The sequence below is a fragment of the Netta rufina genome (genome assembly GCF_964035555.1).
Source record: "Netta rufina genome assembly, chromosome: 18".
Classification (NCBI taxonomy): domain Eukaryota; kingdom Metazoa; phylum Chordata; class Aves; order Anseriformes; family Anatidae; genus Netta; species Netta rufina.
In genome coordinates this window covers 2,628,508-2,647,935 of record NC_140142.1, presented here as the reverse complement: position 1 = coordinate 2,647,935, position 19,428 = coordinate 2,628,508, and the positions used below count along the sequence as shown (strand labels likewise).

Genomic DNA, 19,428 nt, shown 5'->3' with positions numbered 1-19,428 from the left:
GCTTTCTTTGGTAGTAGGAAAGAGCAGGAGAGAAAAACACTGCTACAAAATGTGCATTGGAAGGATGGCACTGGCCATGAGGAGGAAGAAATATCCAGGGAAACAACTGGTTTTGTTGCTAATAACAGAGGCAAAGAAGGCATTAATGTCTCAGCCTTTGCCTCATTCCTTGTTACCAGGTTTTGCCCCCAAAATCCAATAAAGCATTATGATTCTCCCTAATCTTCCATCATTTAAAGTATTTTTATTATTATTTTTAATTTTATTTTATTGTCTTTGACAGTAATAGATGGATTGAGCTCCAGTTGGGCTTTGGCCCGTCCAGTTTTGACCTGCACAGCCCCTTAACATTCAGGACATGACTACAGAGAAACTGACAGCATGCATGAGAAGCAAGCACAGCAACTGTGGAACCTGGCAGCCTTCTATCCCCTACCTTCTGTGACTGTGTTGCAATTCCATTCAAGTGTTTACTCCTGAATTATCCAAATATCCCTGCAACTCTTGCTGGTGCTGCTGTCTAGTCAGATATAGCACAATTACACTAAGGTTGACCTGTCTGCCTGCTCACATTAACAGCTGATAGAATGGAGCATCACTGCGGGTGAACCTTGAGAAATTGCCAGATTTTGACTTCAGAAAACACTTGACTTTAACATGGAGAAGAGCCCAGCCCTGTACCAGAGGAAGAGAAACCCCACACATCAGGGCAGCCTCAGATACTGCTGAGTGAGCAGTGCCCAGGAGGAGGAGGGCCTGGGCACCACGAGGGATGCCATAGGAGCAGTGGTGCCTGCTAACCAGGAACCAGGGCAGCTTCCTACAGAGCTGTCTTATGAGGAGCATGGCCACCAAGAAGATCTGAGTTATCACGCTCATCTCAGATCTGCTGTGACACCACAGAGATAAGGGTCTGCAGCCAAAAAGGAAAGATGTGGAGGTCTCGGAGTCCCTAGGAAAGCCATGTATAGACAGGATAGAGGGCTGTGACAAGGCTGAAAGTCCCAACAGGACCCAGGTCTTTGTGTTCATATCTATGGCTGTTTTCTCTGCCACTGACGCCCATGAGGAGACAGCTGATCATTAAAGCACCAGGGCCTCATTGCCTCCTCACCCCCCACCTATGAACCAGGCAGGGGTCGTACCATTCTCCTGCACTTGGCCATGCACATCCCCATCTCCTATTGCCCCACAAAGAGCCCTGAGCAACCCGTAAAGGAAAGGATCTCCCTTCCGAAGCACTTGGGATCAAGGCCTGGCCTTTGTGCTTGGTCACACACATCCAATTTTCCTACACATCAGTGTCACTTTCACATTGCCTTTGTCTCCTTGTCCTCACTGCCTCCAGGGGTCTGCTCGAATGAGCTCCAAGGGAGGCTGTGTCAGTGCTGGCCCTCAGGGGGACACTGCAGGAAACTTGCCTCTGACTTGGACTTCTGTCAAAATGTCTTCAATTGTCTCTGAGTGCCTGAGGTTCGTGGGCTCATCAGCAAAGCCCCCAGAGGGGTGATTGCAGTGCCTTGGTCTGGTGCTGTGCTGCTGAGCTGGGCCGGGCTCGTGGGACATGAAAAAAAAAAATTTCAAAAAGTCCCATGAAGCACAGAGACAGCTGTGCCCAGGAGCAGCTCCTCTGCACAGCGCAGCAGGGCTGGGGGCTCTGACCGCAGCTGGCACACAGAGAGCAGAGAAGGAGAGAGGGCTTGGAGGCACTGAGGAGCGCAACAACAGAGGGCAGCGTGTGGCAGGTCACATCTGCAGGCTCTTGACACCGTGAGGCTCTGGCAGCAGGGCACTGCAGGTGGGGTTGCAAGAGGGGTCTTCTGCAGCTGGCACATCTGATGGCTGATAGTATCTGTCAGGATGGGTCATATTCTACCTGTAATGTGGCACAGAAGATGTTTTAGAGAATGGTATTTTTGAGGGGGCATTTTAGCAGGAAGACCGAGTCTTGGTTTATCTGAAATGGAAGACTTGCTTGGATTCTGTGCTTTCAGATTCTTGGTGTGGAGGGGAGGCAGGGTTCATGACAATGAATTGTCTGGATTGTACAGGAGACTGAGACTCCAAGAGTATTGCAGGGAGAGATCAACATGGCAGCAATTAATGTGATCAAATCCCTTCAGGCACCTCAGCCTAAAGACTGAAACATCAATGTTTGTTGTCTCCTCAGGGCTTATCATATCTTTAGGAGCTGCAACCCCTGTGATGTCCTGTACTCAGGAAGCACACAGCTTGTGGGATGGGGTCTGTGAGCATGGACAGGGAGGGGATGTGGGGACACAGAACCAGCTCCCAGTAGGGACATAGATACAAGCAGGGACATGGGCAGGCAGTGAGAGGGAGCTGCTGCCAGAAATGCTGTGCGAGGGAGGGCTCAGGCACCTCCCTGCCATCCCCTGCAGGGCAGGCACCTTCCCTGGGACACCCCCTGCTCTCCTCTCCCACCAGTACAGCCTCTGCCCTCAAGCCCCCAGTGTCCCCAGCAGGAGCTGTCTCATCTGCAGGCAGAGCTGCAGCACAGGAGGGTCTGCTGAGTGTCCGTCTGTCCCTCCCTGGCCTTGCCTCCCCTGGCAGCAGCACGCTGGCATTCCTCCTGGCTTCTCCAGCTGGCCGTGCTGCTGCTGGTCTTGTTCCCAGGCTGGCTGGGGATGGGGGTTTCACATGCCCATGGAGTGAGCCCTCGGTGTGCCTGGGGGAAGGGGAGTACGGGGACAGGGTGAGTGGTCTGGAGATGGGCACTTTGAGCCTGGATTCCTCTGCTCTCAGCAGGGTCTTTGCTCTTTTCAATCAAACATGTGAGTAGAACTTTCCTGCAGCTCTCACAGGGCAGCTGAGACTGTACTTGATGGACAGACTGGCTGTCTTTCCTGAAGAACACTGTGTACTAAAGTGAGAGTCCATTTTTCTCAGATAATGATCTACAAGGATTCACTTTCAGTCCAGCAGAAATAGCCAGGATCTGTGGCTCGGAAACATTCCTCAGGAGTGGTGGGACAGCTGAAAGAAACAAAACAAAACAAATAAATAAATATATATATAAAACGCCTCCACAGCTCTGCTCTGTAGTTTGGTGGACAGTGAGCAACACTGGGGCAAAACATTTTCAGATCAGGAAGGAAGTGAAACCAACATTTCCCCATGTTCCTCTTCACCTCTTGCTGTAGGACAGGGCTGACTCCTGCAGTGCCCGTAGAAGAGGCCCCTGTTCCAACAGACTCCGTCAGGCAGAATGAATCAGGATGCATGAAAGGGATCTGCCAAATGTCTGCCAGAAAGTGCACAATATAGGTGATGATTTCAAATGAGAAATTGAATTAATTTCCCTCTGATACATTTCTTGTACTTTATTACTCTCATCCTCTTCTTTGTTCAGGACCACATCCCGAAAAAAGCAGATGTCCAACAGAAGCACCATCACTGAGTTCCTTCTGCTGGCATTCGCAGACACGCGTGAGCTGCAGCTCCTGCACTTCGCGCTCTTCCTGGGCATCTACCTGGCTGCCCTCCTGGGCAACAGCCTCATCCTCAGCGCCGTAGCCTGCGACCACCGCCTCCACACCCCCATGTACTTCTTCCTCCTCAACCTCGCCCTCCTCGACCTTGGCTGCATCTCCACCACTCTGCCCAAAGCCATGGCCAATGCCCTCTGGGACAACAGGGCCATCTCCTATCAAGGATGTGCTGCACAGGTCTTTCTCTTTGTCTTCTTGATGTCAGCAGAGTTTTCCCTTCTCTCTGTCATGGCCTATGACCGCTATATTGCCATCTGCAAGCCCCTGCACTACGGGAGCCTCCTGGGCAGCAGAACTTGTGCCCACATGGCAGCAGCTGCCTGGGGCAGTGGCTTTCTCAATGCTGTCCTGCACACGGCCAACACATTTTCCCTGCCCCTCTGCCAAGGCAATGCTGTGGAGCAGTTCTTCTGTGAAATCCCCCAGATCCTCAAGCTCTCCTGCTCAGATGTCTACCTCAGAGAAGTTGGTATTCTTCTAGTTAGTGGTTGCTTTGGTGTTGGTTGTTTTGTTTTCATTGTGCTGTCCTATGTGCAGATCTTCAGGACAGTGCTGAGGATGCCCTCTGATCAGGGCCGGCACAAAGCCTTTTCCACGTGCCTCCCTCACCTGGCCGTGGTCTCCCTCTTTCTCAGCACTGTCATGTTTGCCTACCTGAAGCCCCCCTCTATTTCCTCCATATCCTTGGACATGGTGATGGCAGTTCTGTACTCAGTGGTGCCTCCAGCAGTGAACCCCCTTATCTACAGCATGAGGAACCAGGAGCTGAAAGCCACACTGAAGAAACTGATTCTAGTTTTAGTATTTGCTTAGTAATGAACTGTCTCTCTTTTCTAGTTTAACTCAAGTTAATCTCAGGCAATTTGTGCCCTCTAGGTATAGCATTTGTCCTTGTTTGAGCTTTGATAGAGTTAATTTTCTTCCTAGTAGCTAGTAGAATGCTATGTTTTGGCTTAGGATGAGAAGAATGCTGATGATATTCTGAAGTTTTAATTGTTGCAGAGCAGTGCTTACACCAAGGCAAGGACATTTCATTTTCTCACTCTGTCCTGCCAACAGGCAGGCTGGGGGTGCAGCAAGAGCTGGGAGGGGACAGACCAAGGACAGCTCACCCAAAGTGGCCAAAGGTGTATTCCCTACCATCTGATGTCATGCTAAACAATAGATAGAGGTGGGTAGCTGGGGCGGGGGGGGGTGGGGTGGCGGGGGGTTGGAGGAGGGAAGTGATCAGGGTTAGGCTGGGCATCGGTCAGTGGGTGGTGAGCAATTGCATTGTGCATCACTTGTTTTGTACAGATTAGTAGTAGTATTACTATTATCATTATTATTGTTATTATTATTGATATTATTATTTTCCTGTCTTAATAAACTGTCTTTATCTCAACTCACAGGCTTCACTTTCCCATTTCTCTCCCCCATCCCAGAGAGGGAGAGGGGAGGGTGAGCAAACGGCTGTGTGGTGTTTAGCTGACGGCTGGGTTACACTACAGCAGTCCTTTTGGTGCCCAACATGGGGCTCGAAGGGTTCAAATAACGACAGATCTGACCAGAGTGTGTTAAAATAAAATTGGTATAAGTATTAGACCTCCTTAATAGTTGCTAGTCACAATGCTGATTGCTTTAATCTCAAGTCTGCTGTGCCTGTTTTCCAAATTGAGTTTTATAGCACGTTACTTTCCATATGTGCTCTCTGTCATGCTGTTTATTCTTTCCGGGCCCTGTTTTAAGATCGTTATGGTACTGTGTGGTGTAACAGTGGCTTATAAGACGATGAAATTTCTGGTCATGACCCTAACCTGGTATTTGTACTCAGCACTGTCATCGACTCTATACTTTGGAAACCATATCTCGGAAACTGTTATCAATTGCACCTGTTGCCTTTTTTCATTAGGGAGCCAATCTGTGGAGGGGAAAGGGGAAGATATTTTTTCCTACTCGTTCACTCTCCCTTTCTCCTTCACCACCCTCTTATCCTCCGAAGCCTAGTACAAATAAATCTTATATAAATCTTAAATAAATATTCAATAAATCTTATAATGCTAAACTGACTCAGAATTTATAACAATTTGGTGACCCCGATGTGATCCTCTTGTTTCCCGAGGCTGTGAACAACTAAAGGAGGCACTCCCACCCTTGTTTCGTTGTGGCCCTTTGCCGGGAGCAGTACAGAGCCCAGCAGGATTATGAACATAAAAGGCAAGTAAAGAACAAAGAGCTCTCCCTTCCTTGGTGGATTCGGTTGTGTGACTGTAACGGTGTGATTGAGACGGAACTCAGTTCCGAAGCGAGTGCGGAGGTCTTCTAACTGCGATTCCAATATCCCGTGAGGGACTCAGCTGGTGAAGGACCAAAGTGATCGTTCTAAGTATTTGTAGGTGGGATAACACTCAAAAGACACCTTTAGATACAGGCACAGTCATGAGTTTTGGAACTTTATTTGTATAAAAAGAAGTTCCAGGAATGGGTCAGGGACAAAGCAGATCCTTAGACTCGGAAGGATTCCAGGAGGGGTTTAAAAAGGGGGGAAAATTACCAGATACTCCACCGGATAGTCCCTTAGGGCTAATGTTAAGTTATTGGGATATTATTAGAAGCACTAAACATAAGGATAAGGCGAGAATAATTCAATTTTGTATGATTCAATAGCCAATAACAGAATCCCAGAAACCTGTAAGAGTAAAACAGTATCCCATTCCATTAGAAGGAAGGGATTAAAACCAGTCATAGATCAGCTATTACATGGAGGGACTTTAGAACCATGTATGTTCCCCCATAAGACGCCTGTATTAGCCACAAAAAAAAAAAAAAAAAAAAAAAAGGCTGATGGGACATGCCAATTGGTTCAAGATCTAAGAGCTGTAAATCGAAGAACAGTGACTAAATTCCCAGCAGTGGCAAATCCTTATACACTATTTAATCATTTGACCCCATGTCGTGGTTTAACCCAGCCAGCAGCTAAACACCACACAGCCATTCGCTCACTCTCCCCTCTCCCTCTCTGGAATGGGGAAGACAAACGGGAAAATGAAGCCTGTGAGTTGAGATAAAGACAGTTTATTAAGACAGGAAAATAATAATAACAATAATAATAATAACAATAATGATGATAATAGTAATACTACTACTAATGTGGACAAAACAAGTAATGCACAATGCAATTGCTCACCATTCGCTGACTGATGCTCAGCCTAACCCTGAGCAGTCTGGCCTCCCCACCCTGTCTAGCCACCCCTATATATTGTTTAGCATGACGTCAGATGGTAGGAATTACCCGCTTTGGCCAGTTTGGGTCAGCTGTCCTTGGTCTGTCCCCTCCCAGCTCTTGCTGCACCCCCAGCCTGCCCGCTGGCAGGACAGAGTGAGAAGCTGAAATGTCCTTGCCTTGGTGTAAGCACTGCTCTGCAACAATTAAAACATCGGCATGTCATCAGCACTCTTCTCATCCTAAGCCAAAACATAGCACCCTACCAGCTACAAGGAGGAAAATTAACTGTGTCCTAACTGAAACCAGGACAGACCTGACAGGTCATTTCACATTTTTGACTTTCATATCCCTGTTGGAAGGGGATGATTCCCAAACTGGGGTAAGCTGATGGGTTCTGCCTCAGCCATTTGAAGTGCCCTGCTCTTGAGCCTTTCAGCCTGAGATTGCCAAAGATGACCCATGATGGTAAATGGATGTTCAGCTAGGAATAAGGGAAAGTGTCTTGGGTTTTCCAGTGACCATTTCAAAGTTAGGTGAATCCCAAGAACGCCCTGAACTAGGCTATTGTCTTTGAAGCGGTTTCATGTGTTGGGCTGGGCTGGAGTTATTGGGACAAAGACCACTGCTGGCAGTGGAGGTGCTCTGGTATCTCCACCTGGCTCCATATGAATCCTCCAAAGGGCTCTGGTCTCTTGCATGTCCTGCTTGATTATTGTCTGACAGCAAAGCTCTGACTCAATACCCAGTAATTTCTTTAGTACTTAAGTAAAAGAGCAACTACTCATCACCTCAAATGTTTCAATCCTTTCTATAAAACATTACACACGAAGTGTAATTTCTATCGTGAAGAAATGTGAATGTTCAGGATGTATATTCATTGAAGGAAAAGAAATTCTGAAGTTCACCTCTACTTGCTTTGTCATCGCTTTGTCTATCATGGTGTGCTCCCTCATCTTCCAGGTACATCCAGCTGTCTTGATTAAACAGACAATGCTGAATGTCCCCTTTCCAGCTGCCAGTCTGGACCTATGCACTTCCCATGGTTCTCCTGTTTGTCCTCCCCTTACTCCTAGATCACTCGGACCGCCCTCACCAACCCAGTTGCTGCTTTGAGCTTCAGGTAGAAGCAGCACAGCTTGACCATCTATTTAATTGTCTGTCTAATTATTTCCTTAGCTAGAACCTCATCATTTCTCACTGAATTCATATGATATGGGTTAATACTAACACTATTATTTATAGTTTCCTATCTGTCAGTATAAAATAGGTCTTGTGCAGTCATCCTTTTGGAAAGGCCAATCTCACAGGAGGCGTACAAGAGAAGGAGCTTACTCCGTTTTTTGGAAAATTGGAACATGATTTGATTTGAATTAGGAAAACCCTCCTGCACCTGAGTGCAGCCAGGTCTCTAAGGAAAGCAGGTGGGAGCTGGTGCAAAGGAGCTGTAACATCCAGCTGCAGACTTCAGTGCAGAAGTCTGGTATAAGGAAAAGTGATGCAAGGAGTAGGTGGACAATAAGAGAAATGGCATGGCTGGGGTGGTGAGGAACAAGGTTGTCCGTGCAGTGTCAGACCTCAAGAGTCTGCTTTTGCTCCCTATGTATAGCTCCTTAGGAGCAGCCCTAGATCACTATCAATTGGAGAATGACAATCTGAATTGAAACACAACAAAATTCACCCTTCAAAATGAGACGTATATCTAATAGATACTCTTTGAAATCTTTCTTCTTAACTATACAATGAAAGCTCTGCAATTAGCTGTACAATGCTTGAAGACTTGAAGAAAATGATGGGAGAGATATGGCTTCTTAGGAGTTTCTGCATTTTAATGAGTTCTGTGGTGTATTCTGGTGCTGAGTCTATGGAGCTCAGGTACTGAGAGGAGAGTGATGCAACAATGTAAGACGGCAAAGTCAGAAGGAAAAGTTGAAGTGACTTGGAGTATTAATGGGCCCCACTGAGGGCTGTTACTATGAAAGCCTCTCCGGAGACATGTTAGGGCAGATAATTGGAGGCCTTGATTACAGACAGGCAAAGGCACTGTGCTGAGAAATGTTTTTGTTGGTTTTGGTGAAGTAAAAGGTCCAGGGCCTGACCCCAGCTATTGGGAGAGAAGATCCTGCACCCCCAAGTCTGGCTCCGGACTCTTCCTGGGGGTCTGTGGGATGTGGTGGGCAGTGTGATGCCACGGGAAGAACAATGGTATGACAACTCCCAGCCTCTGCACAGGGTCACAAGAAAGCCATGAGGCCCCATTGCAATGACTGTATTTCATCTCCTCATAAGCTCTAGACAAGGGGACAAAAATGTCCTTTTTGCCAGCACCCACCTCTTTGTCCTCTCCAGACTTTGCTGTGCTGTCCCACACTTTTCCCTATTTCCCTGAAGTCTGCAGATACCTATGTCTGTTCACCACCTTGATTTCATCCTGGATATTACATCATTTCAACGATGTCTCGTCCACCCTCACTAGCTGTTCCTTGAAACACAAAGCTATGGTTTGATCACAGACACTCTTTGGGTGACCTCTGGCACCACAGCACTACCCTTCGAGAGGCATTTCTTCCTTCTCATGGCCAATGCCGAAATTCCAAAGTAAACTCTGTGGAAGTTTTTTCTCCTGCTCTTTCCTAATTCTAAAGAAAGCCCCATTCGGGTGGAAACCACTCCTGAAGTAGGCATCCCAACACATCAGGACTCACTGGACTCCTCTGTTGAGCCCAGGAGACAGCAGTGAATGGAGCCCACAGAGCATGAGCCTGTCCAAGGTGGACTGAGCAGAGCTCAAGTGCTCAGTCTGCTGTGAGCAGACAGAGAAGAGCTCTGCAGCTCCAGGGCACACAAAAGCCCCAACAAAGGAGCCTGGCGAGTGATTCCTTGCAGCCCTGGGGCAATGGCAGTGACCCCATGAGCTGGGTCTGCCTCCCAGCCTGCCCAGCACTGCCCTGCAGACTGCCCCCATGCCCTGGACACCAGAACCCCTTCCTCTGCAGAACAGCACCGTCAGCTGGGGTTCGGGCCGGGGCTGGGGCTTGGAGGGCGCTTCCCTGAGTGTCTGCTAGGCCAGCTTCAGGCTTCTGGATGTGAGCGTGATCTTCACTGTGCACAAGGAGCTGAGAGACCGCCAACAGGCATGGGGCTGGAACATTGCCTGCAAGATCCCTCCTGCCCTAGCACCTCACAGGACTGGCACAGAACTGGCTCCTGAGTGTCAGAGAGGCTGGGAGCCCAACAGGTGTGCAATGAGCTTGGAGGATCACAACCAGATCACTTCTACCTGGGCAGCTCCTGACCCAAAAAGGGCATGTTTTCTAGGTGTGGTATTATAAGCTCAGTGGTGTATCAGAAGCACTAAGTCCAGCAGGAAGCGAATGGCAGTTAAATGGCCTGTGAGGTGACTGCTTTTTGAAGTAGCTGACAGGTCACCCTTGACTCCTGGCTGGGATCTGTGCCTTTAGGCTCACATCTGCCGGTGTCCATGGTAGGGCAGCAGAAGGCACTTGCTGTGCATGTAGTTTCTGAGATCTGCTCTTTTTAAGTAGCTGGTAGGCCCCATAGTGGAAGACGTCTTGGATAGGGGTTGTCATGTCAGAGGTGTCAGCTGTGCCTTTAGGCTCAGAACTGATGGGCGCATTGTGCAGGGTTCTCCTACAGACATTTCTCTCCTTCTCCATGCTGGTTCTCCAAACTTCCCCTAAGAAGATGACTGATATGGGGAAGTCAGGAGAAGCCTGGCCAACAGAGATGTGAGATTTGTGCGAGGGAAAAGGAACGTGGACAGCAGAAGCTAATGATTTTGCAGAGGTAAGAATGTTCAGGTAATGTTGATCCTACCATAAAGCAGACTTAAAGCAGTCATGTGAGGCCCTTGCCCTATTTTAACCTGTAACGTTAATCCATAAAGTTAATGCTACTCCACACCCTGACAGGAATCCACTGCTCTAATATTTGACCACAAGATCCCTTGAAGCCAAAACTAGTCCATAGCCTCATTACATCGCCCTTAGTCTCTTGCTCACCCTGATCCCTGCCCTTAACACTACCAATAACATGCTGTACTTAGCCCTAAACTTCTTGCAGACTTAAACAAAACCAAAGAACTTGTACATACCCTAACCACAGACCTGACACCACAAGCCAAACACCAAACCCTCCCAATAAATATTTGATGAATCTCTATCACAGAAAGCTGAACCCTAGTCCCGAACCCCATGCATGAATGCCTAACACCCAAAGCCCTGATACCTTTGCATTCACTTATTCACATTCAGCCTTTTTCCTAACCCTTATCTTAAGCACTTAAGGTGCTTGACCCATAAGGAAGGGTAGGAACCATGAGATTGCTCTGCAGTCACGTGGCATACAAAGATGAATGTGAGGGGCCACGGATCTGATGAGCTTGTGGGCCACAAAGAGGAGATGGATGGGAGTGCTCTGAGAGCTCAGCTCTGCCTCAGGATCTCCTGCCCCAGCAGGAGGAATATGACCGTGGTAGGGACTGTGAGGTCACTTCTGTCTCTGCACTTCATAGAGCAGCAGTAGGAACGTCTCCCAGAAAGGGACTGTGAGGTCACTTGTGTCTGGAGGTGGCAGGTCACTCTTGACATAGACCTGGGATCTGCACTTTTGGGCTGAAATCTGCCAGTGCGCATCTTCTGCAAGAAGGTTAAACAGAAGGATGATTAAGACTAACTAAGGATTAAAATGCTATTATGGAATCTACACTTCAGATCAAATCTAAATTAAAAACCTCAAAACTTGTCCTTATCCCAGACCTTGAGAAGGCACATTGAGCAGAACACCAATCCCTCCCTTGAAGCCTTTGCCATTCTCTTAACCCTGGAGGGTGACCTCTACTTCCTAAATATTAACTTGAACATCTAACCCTCAAAGCCCTCCACCATGCACACAGCACATCTCATCCTCAACCCCACTCCTACACCTGACTGCAGCTGCTTGTCCCCTTGGGGCAGGGCAGGGACTGTGAGGTCCTGCAGCAGTCCCATGGCATTGGAAGAGGCATGTGAGGTGACAGGTATGTGATCAGATCAGAGGTCACAAGGAGGAGCTGGCTGGGAAAGCTGGGATGAGGTCAGATGTGCCTCAGGATGTGCTGGGCCTGCAGGAGGCACGTGGCTGTGAAGGAGGCTGGGAGGTCACTTCTGTCTCTGGAGCTGATGGACCAACAGGAGGAATGTGGCACAGATAGGGGCCATAAAGGCCAGAAGCATGCACTTGGAATTGAAGATGATGGTGAGGCACCTTCTGTTCTGGTCAGGTGAGAGACCACAGGAAAACTGATGGCATGGGAGTCATGCTTGAGGTAGAGCTAGTGAGACCATAGAATCAGAGAATGGCTCCTGCTGAAAGGGACCTTAAAGATCATCTAGTTCCAACCCCCTGGCCACAAGCAGGGATGACCCCCATGAGATCAGGTTGCCCAGGGCATCACCTAACCTGCTCTTGATCAGCTCCAGGGATGGGGCACCTCTAAGGTCTCTCGGCAACCAGTTCCAGTGCCTCACTATCCACTAATTGAAGAATTTTTCTCCTCACCAGTAGTCTAAATCTCTCCTCATTTAGCTTAAAACCATTCCCCCTTGTCCTGTCATTATCTGATTGAGCAAAGAGTCGCTCTCCGTCTTTTTATACACCCCCTTTAAGTACTGAAAGGCCACAAAGAGGTCACCCCGGAGCCTTCTTTTCTCCAGGCTGAACAGCCCCAGCTCTCTCACCCTTTCTTCATAGGAGATGTGCTTCAGCCCCTTGATCATCTTTGTGGCCCTCTTCTGGACCTATTCTAACAGATGCACATCCTTCTAGTGCTGGGGGCCCCAGTCGTGGATGCATCACTCCAAGTGGGGCCTCACAAGGGCAGAGGTCACTTCTGTCTCTGCACTTGATAGGCCTGCAGCAGGAACGTGTCACAGAAAGGGACTGTGAGGTCACTTGTTTCTGGATTTGGCAGGTCGGCCTTGACTTCTCCCTGGGATCTGCACTTTTGGGCTGACATCTGGCAGTGGCCCTGCTAGGCCAGCAGAAGGCACCTGCTTGGCATGCTGACTGGGGGATCCCCTCTGCCTCCAGACCCAGGAGGACCCAGGCAGAAAGAAGGCCCCAACATGGGTTGTCCTGTCCCTTCTGCTTGAGTCCATGAGTGGGCAGCAGCAGGCACAAGGCTTGGCTGTGTGTAGCCAAGAAGCTGCAAGGCCAGCAGCAGGCCCCTGGCTTGGGAGATGCTGCTGAGGTGACTTGTGTCTGGTTGGCTGAGAGGCCACAAGGAGCCTGCTGGGTTGGGATGCCTACTTCAGGAGGGATTTCCACCCTGATGGAGCTTTCTGTGGTAGTAGAAAAGAGCAGGAGAGAATAAACTGCCACAAAGTGCACCATGGAAGGTTGGCTCTTGTCATGAGAAGGAAGAAATATCCCTCAAAGGGTTGTGCTGTGGTGCCTGAGGTCACCCAAAGAGTGTCTGTTCTCAGACCCTGGCTTTGTGTTTCAAGAAACAGCTGGTGAGTGTTGATGAGACACTGGTGAAATGATGGAAACGCCAGGATGAAAGCAAGGTGGTGAAATGGGATAGGTGTCTGTAGACTTCAAGGAAATAGGACTAAGTGTGATACAGCGTAGAGGAAAAAGAGGTGGGTGGTGGCAAGAATGGAAGGACACAACAGCCCGGACATTTTTGTCCCTTTGTCTAGAGCTTATGAGGAGACACATTATACTCATTGTGATGGGCCATCATTGCTTCCTTGCTACCCTGTGAAGAGGCTGGGAGGTGTCTTACCAGTGTTTCTCTCGTCGCATCACACTGCCCACCACATCCCACAGATACCCAGGAAAAGCCCAGAGCCAGACATGGGGTACAGGATCTCCCCTCCAGTAGCTGGTCAGGCCTTGGCCCTTCTGCTTCATCAAAGCAAACCAAAACTTTTCTCAGCACAGTGCTTTGCCTGTCTGTAGTCATGGCCTCCAATTATCTGCCCTAACAAGTCTCTGGGGAGGCTTTGTTAGTAACAGCCCTCAGATGGGCTCATTAATACTCCAAGTCACTTCAACTTGTCCTCCTGAGTTTACTTTCTCTAGCAGTTGCATCATTCCCCTCTCAGTACCTGAACTTCATAGACTCAGCACCAAAATGCTCCATGGAACTCATTAAAATGCAGAAACTCCTAACATCCCCTCTATAGTTTTATTCACGGCTTCAAGACTTGTAGAGCTAATTGTAGAGCTTTCATGGTGTAGTTAAGGAGGAAGAGCACATAATAAAAATCTTGTCTCATCTTAAAGGATGCATTGAGTTGACTTTTTTGGGGGGAGCATTATTCCCTAATTGATATTGATCCAGAGTGTCTCCCTCGGAGATGTGCGTGGGGAGGAAAAGCAGACTCTGGAGGTCTGACACTGCATGGACAACCTTGCTCCTCACCACCAGCCCTGCCATTTCTCTCAATGGCCACCTGGTGCTTGCTTCTCATTTCCTTACACCAGACTTCACTCAAGGCTGCAGCTGCATGTTACAGCCCCTTTGCAGCAGCTCCTACCTGCTTTCCTAAGAGATGTGGCTGTACACAGGTGCAGAAGGGTCTTTGTTATTTCTAACCAAAGAAAATGAAATCATGAAGCAATTTTTAAAATAAAATAAAATAAAATAAAATAAAATAAAATAAAATAAAATAAAATAATAAAAATCCTCCTCATCTTCTATTCCTCCTCTGAGGTTTACCTTCCCAAAACATTGAATGTACAAGAAATATTTTATAGTGATAGATATGAAATTATGAACAATAGCGTTAGCATTGATCCATACCATATTATTTCAATGATAAAGGTTGAGGTTCTTGCTAAAAGAAAAAAAAATACAGATTGCTGATAGATGGGCAAGCTGGGCTGCTTCTACCTCATGCTCGAAGCAGCAACTGTAGTGTGAATGATCAAAGAGTAAGAGGAGGGAAAATCAGAACCATGGGAAGTGCATAGGTGCAGATAGGCAGCTGGAAAAGCTACATTCAGCATTGTCTGTTTAATCAAAACTTGTGGATGTGCCTGGAAGATGAGGGAGCACATCGTGACAGACTATGAGAGGACAATGCAACTACAGATGAACACCAGTATTTCTTCTCCTGTGATGAAAATACATCCTGAAAATTCACATTTCTTCATGGTAGAAACTACACTGTGTGACATTCCATGGAAGGGATTAAATCATTTGAAGTGACGAGTAGTTGCTCTATTAGTTAAGTACTAATGACATTACTGGGTATTGACACAGAACTTTGCTGTCTGACCATAAGCAATCAGGGAAAACCACCAGAGACCCGGTTGTATTTGAAGTACTTCCCTGGATTTGCAGCTATCAGAAAGGGCTTTCAGGAGACCGGAGCCTTTTGAGGGATTCAGGTGCAGCCAGGTGGAGTTCAAGGGTACCTCTACTGCTGGCAGTGGTCTTTACCCCTGCAACTACAGCCCAGTCCAGCACATAAAACCTCTTCAAAGACAACACCCCTTCTTCAGTGAATTTCAGAAATTGACCTAAAGCTGAAATGGCCATTGGGAACCCAAGATACTCTCCTTTCTTCCTAGTAGACAGCTGAGCATCCATTTACCATCCTGGGACATCTGTGGAAAATTCAGGTTGCAAGACTCAAGAACAGGAAACTTCAAATAACTAGGATACAACCCATCAGCTTGGCGCACTTTGGGAATCCATCCCCTTCCAACTATGGGAATGAAAGTGCAAAATGCACTGAATCGTGTTTCCCCAAAAGTACGGGAGTTTCCATCACTGGAGATACAAAAGCCCATCTGGAAATGGGCCTGGGCTGCCTGGTTTAGGTGTCCATGCTTGGCTAGTGTGGATGGCTACATGGGCTTTGGAGGTCCCCTCCACTCTCAGTGAACCTATCACTCTGCAGTGCCTGGCAGTGTTTCTGAGAACTTCTCTGCAGTATCTTCAAACCTGGTGGACACTGGGTGCTCATGGGGCATAGGATCTTTTGGGGATGAATGTCCCACATGGCTGCTTCCCAAGCTGGGCCTTGCCCAGGGTCAGTCCCCTGCAGGGGAGAAAATGGTCCTTCTCCTGTTGGCTTTTCATGACCTTCCTCTCAATACATGCTCTTCTCATCCTTGAAATCTTTTACTAAATACAGATGTCTAGGAGTGCTAGAGTACAGAATAGAAAACAGAGTAGTAGGAGTGCTGAGAAGTCAAAGGTGACCTGCCACCTACAGACACAGGTGACCTCACAGTCCCTTTGCGTGACACGTTCCTGCTGCTGCCCTATCAAGTGCAGAGACAGAAGTGACCTCACAGTCCCTGCCACAGTCACATTCCTCCTGCAGAGGCAGGAGATCCTGAGGCAGAGCTGACTTCTCTCTAGCCCCCTAGGTACCTGTTTTTCTCTTTCTTGGTTAGAGACTAAGCAAAGTTTTAGTGGGAGTGTGTGTTGTTCTGCTTGTGGTGTCGTGTCTGTGGTTAAGGTATGGACAAGCTCTACGGTTTAGGGTATTTTTAGGTCTGCCAAGGAGTCTAGAGTTAAACAGAGAGTTTTCATGTTACTGTTAAGGGAAGGCATTAGGTTTAGCAAGAGAAAAAAAAAAAAAAAGAAAAAAGAAAAAAAAAAAAAGATTCCTTTCTGAGTATTGTAGTAGCATTTAGGTTTAGGCATTAAAATTACTGGCTCATGTAAGGTAAGGGCTATATGTGACTAGTTTAAGTCAGTGCTACCACAGCATCCACATTACATAAACCCTCTTACTTCTATGAAATCATAAATTTCTGCTGGCCAAGCTCTTCTTCCCACCCCGAAATATCACATCTCTCTTGTCCAGGCTGCTCTTGACATCTCCATGTCTTATTGGGATCAGCCTTCTGATGACATTCATGATCGCAGAGTATCTGTCTCACCTCTGTTGGCTCCTCCATTCCTGAGACAGTATTGGCATGGTAGTTAGAAGAGAAAAGGACACAAAGATCCTTAGGAGCATCCTGCACAATGTGCCCATCAGTTCTGCACTGCCACAAAACTGCACTTCCTACCTACAAGTTTTGTTTCCAGAATGGCTTCTATGGAAGCCATTCTATTTTTCTTCTATTATATATTCTTCCATTCTATATTCTTCTATTTATTTATTTTTTTCTCATGCACGTTTCTGTTTTGGGTTTGCAGAGATGGAATAAGGAAAGTTAAGGAACAGATGGAACTGATCTTCTCAAGGGATGCAAGGAATAATAGGAAGGGATTCTACAGATACACTGCTCAGAAAAGAATGGCCAAGGAGAGTGTACGCCCTCTGATAGATGAGAAGGGTGCACTGGTAATGACAGACATGGAGAAGGCTGAGGGACTCAACAACGTCTTTTCTGCAATCTTCACTGCCAGTCAGGCTTCCCAAGTCTTTCATTTCCCTGAACGAGTAGATGGAGGCTGGGGGTGCAAAGTCCAACCTGGTGGGAGTTAAGAGCAGATCCAAGACCACCTGATGACACTAAACAGGTACATGTCTATGGGGCCTGATAACATGCATCCCAGGGTCCTGAGGGAACTGGCTGATGTAGTTGGCAAGCCTCTCTCCATCATACTTGGTGGCTGATCATTCTACAGAAGAGAAGGCTCCAGGGTGACCTCTTTGTGGCCTTTCAGTACTCAAAGGGGACTTCTAGAAAAGATGGAGAGTGACTCTTTGCTCAATCGTATGACAGGACAAGTGGGAAATGTTTTTAAAGTAAAGGACTAGAGATTTAGACTAGAGGTTAGGAGGAAACTCTTCACCCAGAGGCTGTTGAAGCACTGGAACAGGTTGCTGAGAGACCTTAGGGATGCCCCATCCTTGGAACTGATCAAGAGCATGTGAGATGAGGCCCTGGGCTACCTGATCTCATGGGGGGCATCCCTGCTAACGGCGTCCATGGACCGGAGCTTGGAACTAGATGACCTTTAAGGTCCCTTCCAACAGGAGCCATTCTCTCATTCTATGGTCTCACTAGCTATACCTCAAGCATGACTCCCATGCCATCAACCTTCCTGTGGTCTCTCACCCGACCAGAACAGAAGGTGCTTCACCATCACCTTCAATTCCAAGTGCATGCTTCTGTCCTTTACAATCCCTATCTGTACCCCATTCCTCCTGCTGGTCTGTCAGCTCCAGAGATAGAAGTGACCTCCCAGCCTCCTTCACAGTCATGTGCCTCCTGCAGGCCTAGCACATCCTGAGGCACACCTGATCCCATCCCAGCATTCCCAGCCAGCTCCTCCTTGTGGTCTCTGATCTGATCACATACCTGTCACCTCACATGCCTCTTTCAATGCCATGGGACTGCTGCAGGACCTCACAGTCCCTGCCCTACCCCAAGGGGACAAGAAGCTGAAGTTAGGTGTAGGAGTGGGGTTGAAGCTGAGATGTGCTGTGTGCATGGTGGAGGGCTTTGAGGGTTAGATGATCAGGTTAATGTTTAGGAAGTAGAGGTCACCCTCCAGGGTTAAGGGAATGGCAAAGGCTTCAAGTGAGGGACTAACATTCTGTTCAAGGTGCCTTCTCACGTTCTGGGATAAGGACAAGTTTTGAGGTTTTTAATTTAGGTTTGGTTAGAGAGCTAGGCTTAAAAGGCTGGCATTTTCATCAATCCTTAGTTAGTCTTAATCATCTTTCTGTTTACCCTTCTTGTAGAAGATGCCTTTTACCTCTGCCTTTTCCAAATCCTGAGCAACATCTCTCCTATTTTTGGTTTTCCATGGTCTTTGAGAGAGGTCTTATAACAACATCTGCAATTCCACCAGCACCTCTCTCATCCTTACCACACCACCTCTAAGGTAACCTGAGGAGTGACCGGGACGATGATGGCAAAGGGTTTCATTAAAATCTCTGAGGAGGGCTGTCATGGGCTTCACACAGACAGTGATGGCAGTATCATAGAAAACAGTGACACTTGTGTGGACAGAAGAGCAGGTGGATAAGGCTTTGGGCCTGCCAACACAGGACACACACACACCTGAAAACTGCATGAGAGGGAAGAGGAAGATTGGATCCAAAATGTAGATTATGAAAGAAAAGACCGTGAGTATCACTGTGGCACTGCGGGACAGCACCAGCAGTGGGGCAAAACCACAGAAGATATCTATGACACTGGGGCCACAGAAGAATAGCTGGGAGGAGAAGAAATAATTCCTGTACATGACAGAAATCCTCTTGTTCATGTACAGCTGCCTTCTGGAGCCAGACCTTCAACTTCTCGAGCCTTGCAGAGAACAGGGATGGCATACAGCCAGGGCTGACCGTAGGGCATGGCCCCAGAAGGAAGCATGGCATCTGCAGGTGTTTGTGTCAGGCACAAGCACAGTGTTGAGGGTGTTCCACATCCCAGTCTCCATGCTGGTCATGTGAGAGAGGAAGAAGAGATTTGTGTATGGGTAGAGGATCTTCCATGTGTGTTACTGGGAAAACTCAACAAATGGTGTCTTAGTGTCCAATTCCCTTCTTGGGAAACCTTTTAGAGCATTCAGTTCCCCCCTCTCTTGTTAGGACACATTCAGAGGGGTGAAATGATCCCTGGCAGTCGTGGCTGAGGTGTCCTGCCATGCAGTGGGAACACAATAGGAGTTAAGGGAGGGAAATATTTGTTCTCATGTTTGACAATCAAACTTTAAGAGCATAAAATCAGTCTCTCCGAAATTCATCTAGGAGCAGACAGTGATGACTTCAGTCTGCTTTA

At 47.8% G+C, this 19,428-nt stretch overlaps 1 protein-coding gene and 1 pseudogene across 2 annotated transcripts in view; both read left to right on the top strand.

Annotated features, from left to right (window-relative positions):
* The window catches only part of LOC311216156 (olfactory receptor 14C36-like), a 249,838-nt pseudogene that overhangs the window by 11,609 nt on the left and 218,801 nt on the right, over nt 1-19,428 (top strand). The gene's annotated exons all lie outside the window — the stretch shown is intronic.
* On the top strand, nt 3,396-4,325 carry LOC311216608 (olfactory receptor 14C36-like; the record flags this gene model as incomplete). Its single annotated transcript, XM_084298140.1, has 1 exon — nt 3,396-4,325. The coding sequence occupies one exon, from the start codon at nt 3,396-3,398 to the stop codon at nt 4,323-4,325; it is 930 nt and encodes a 309-aa protein (XP_084154266.1).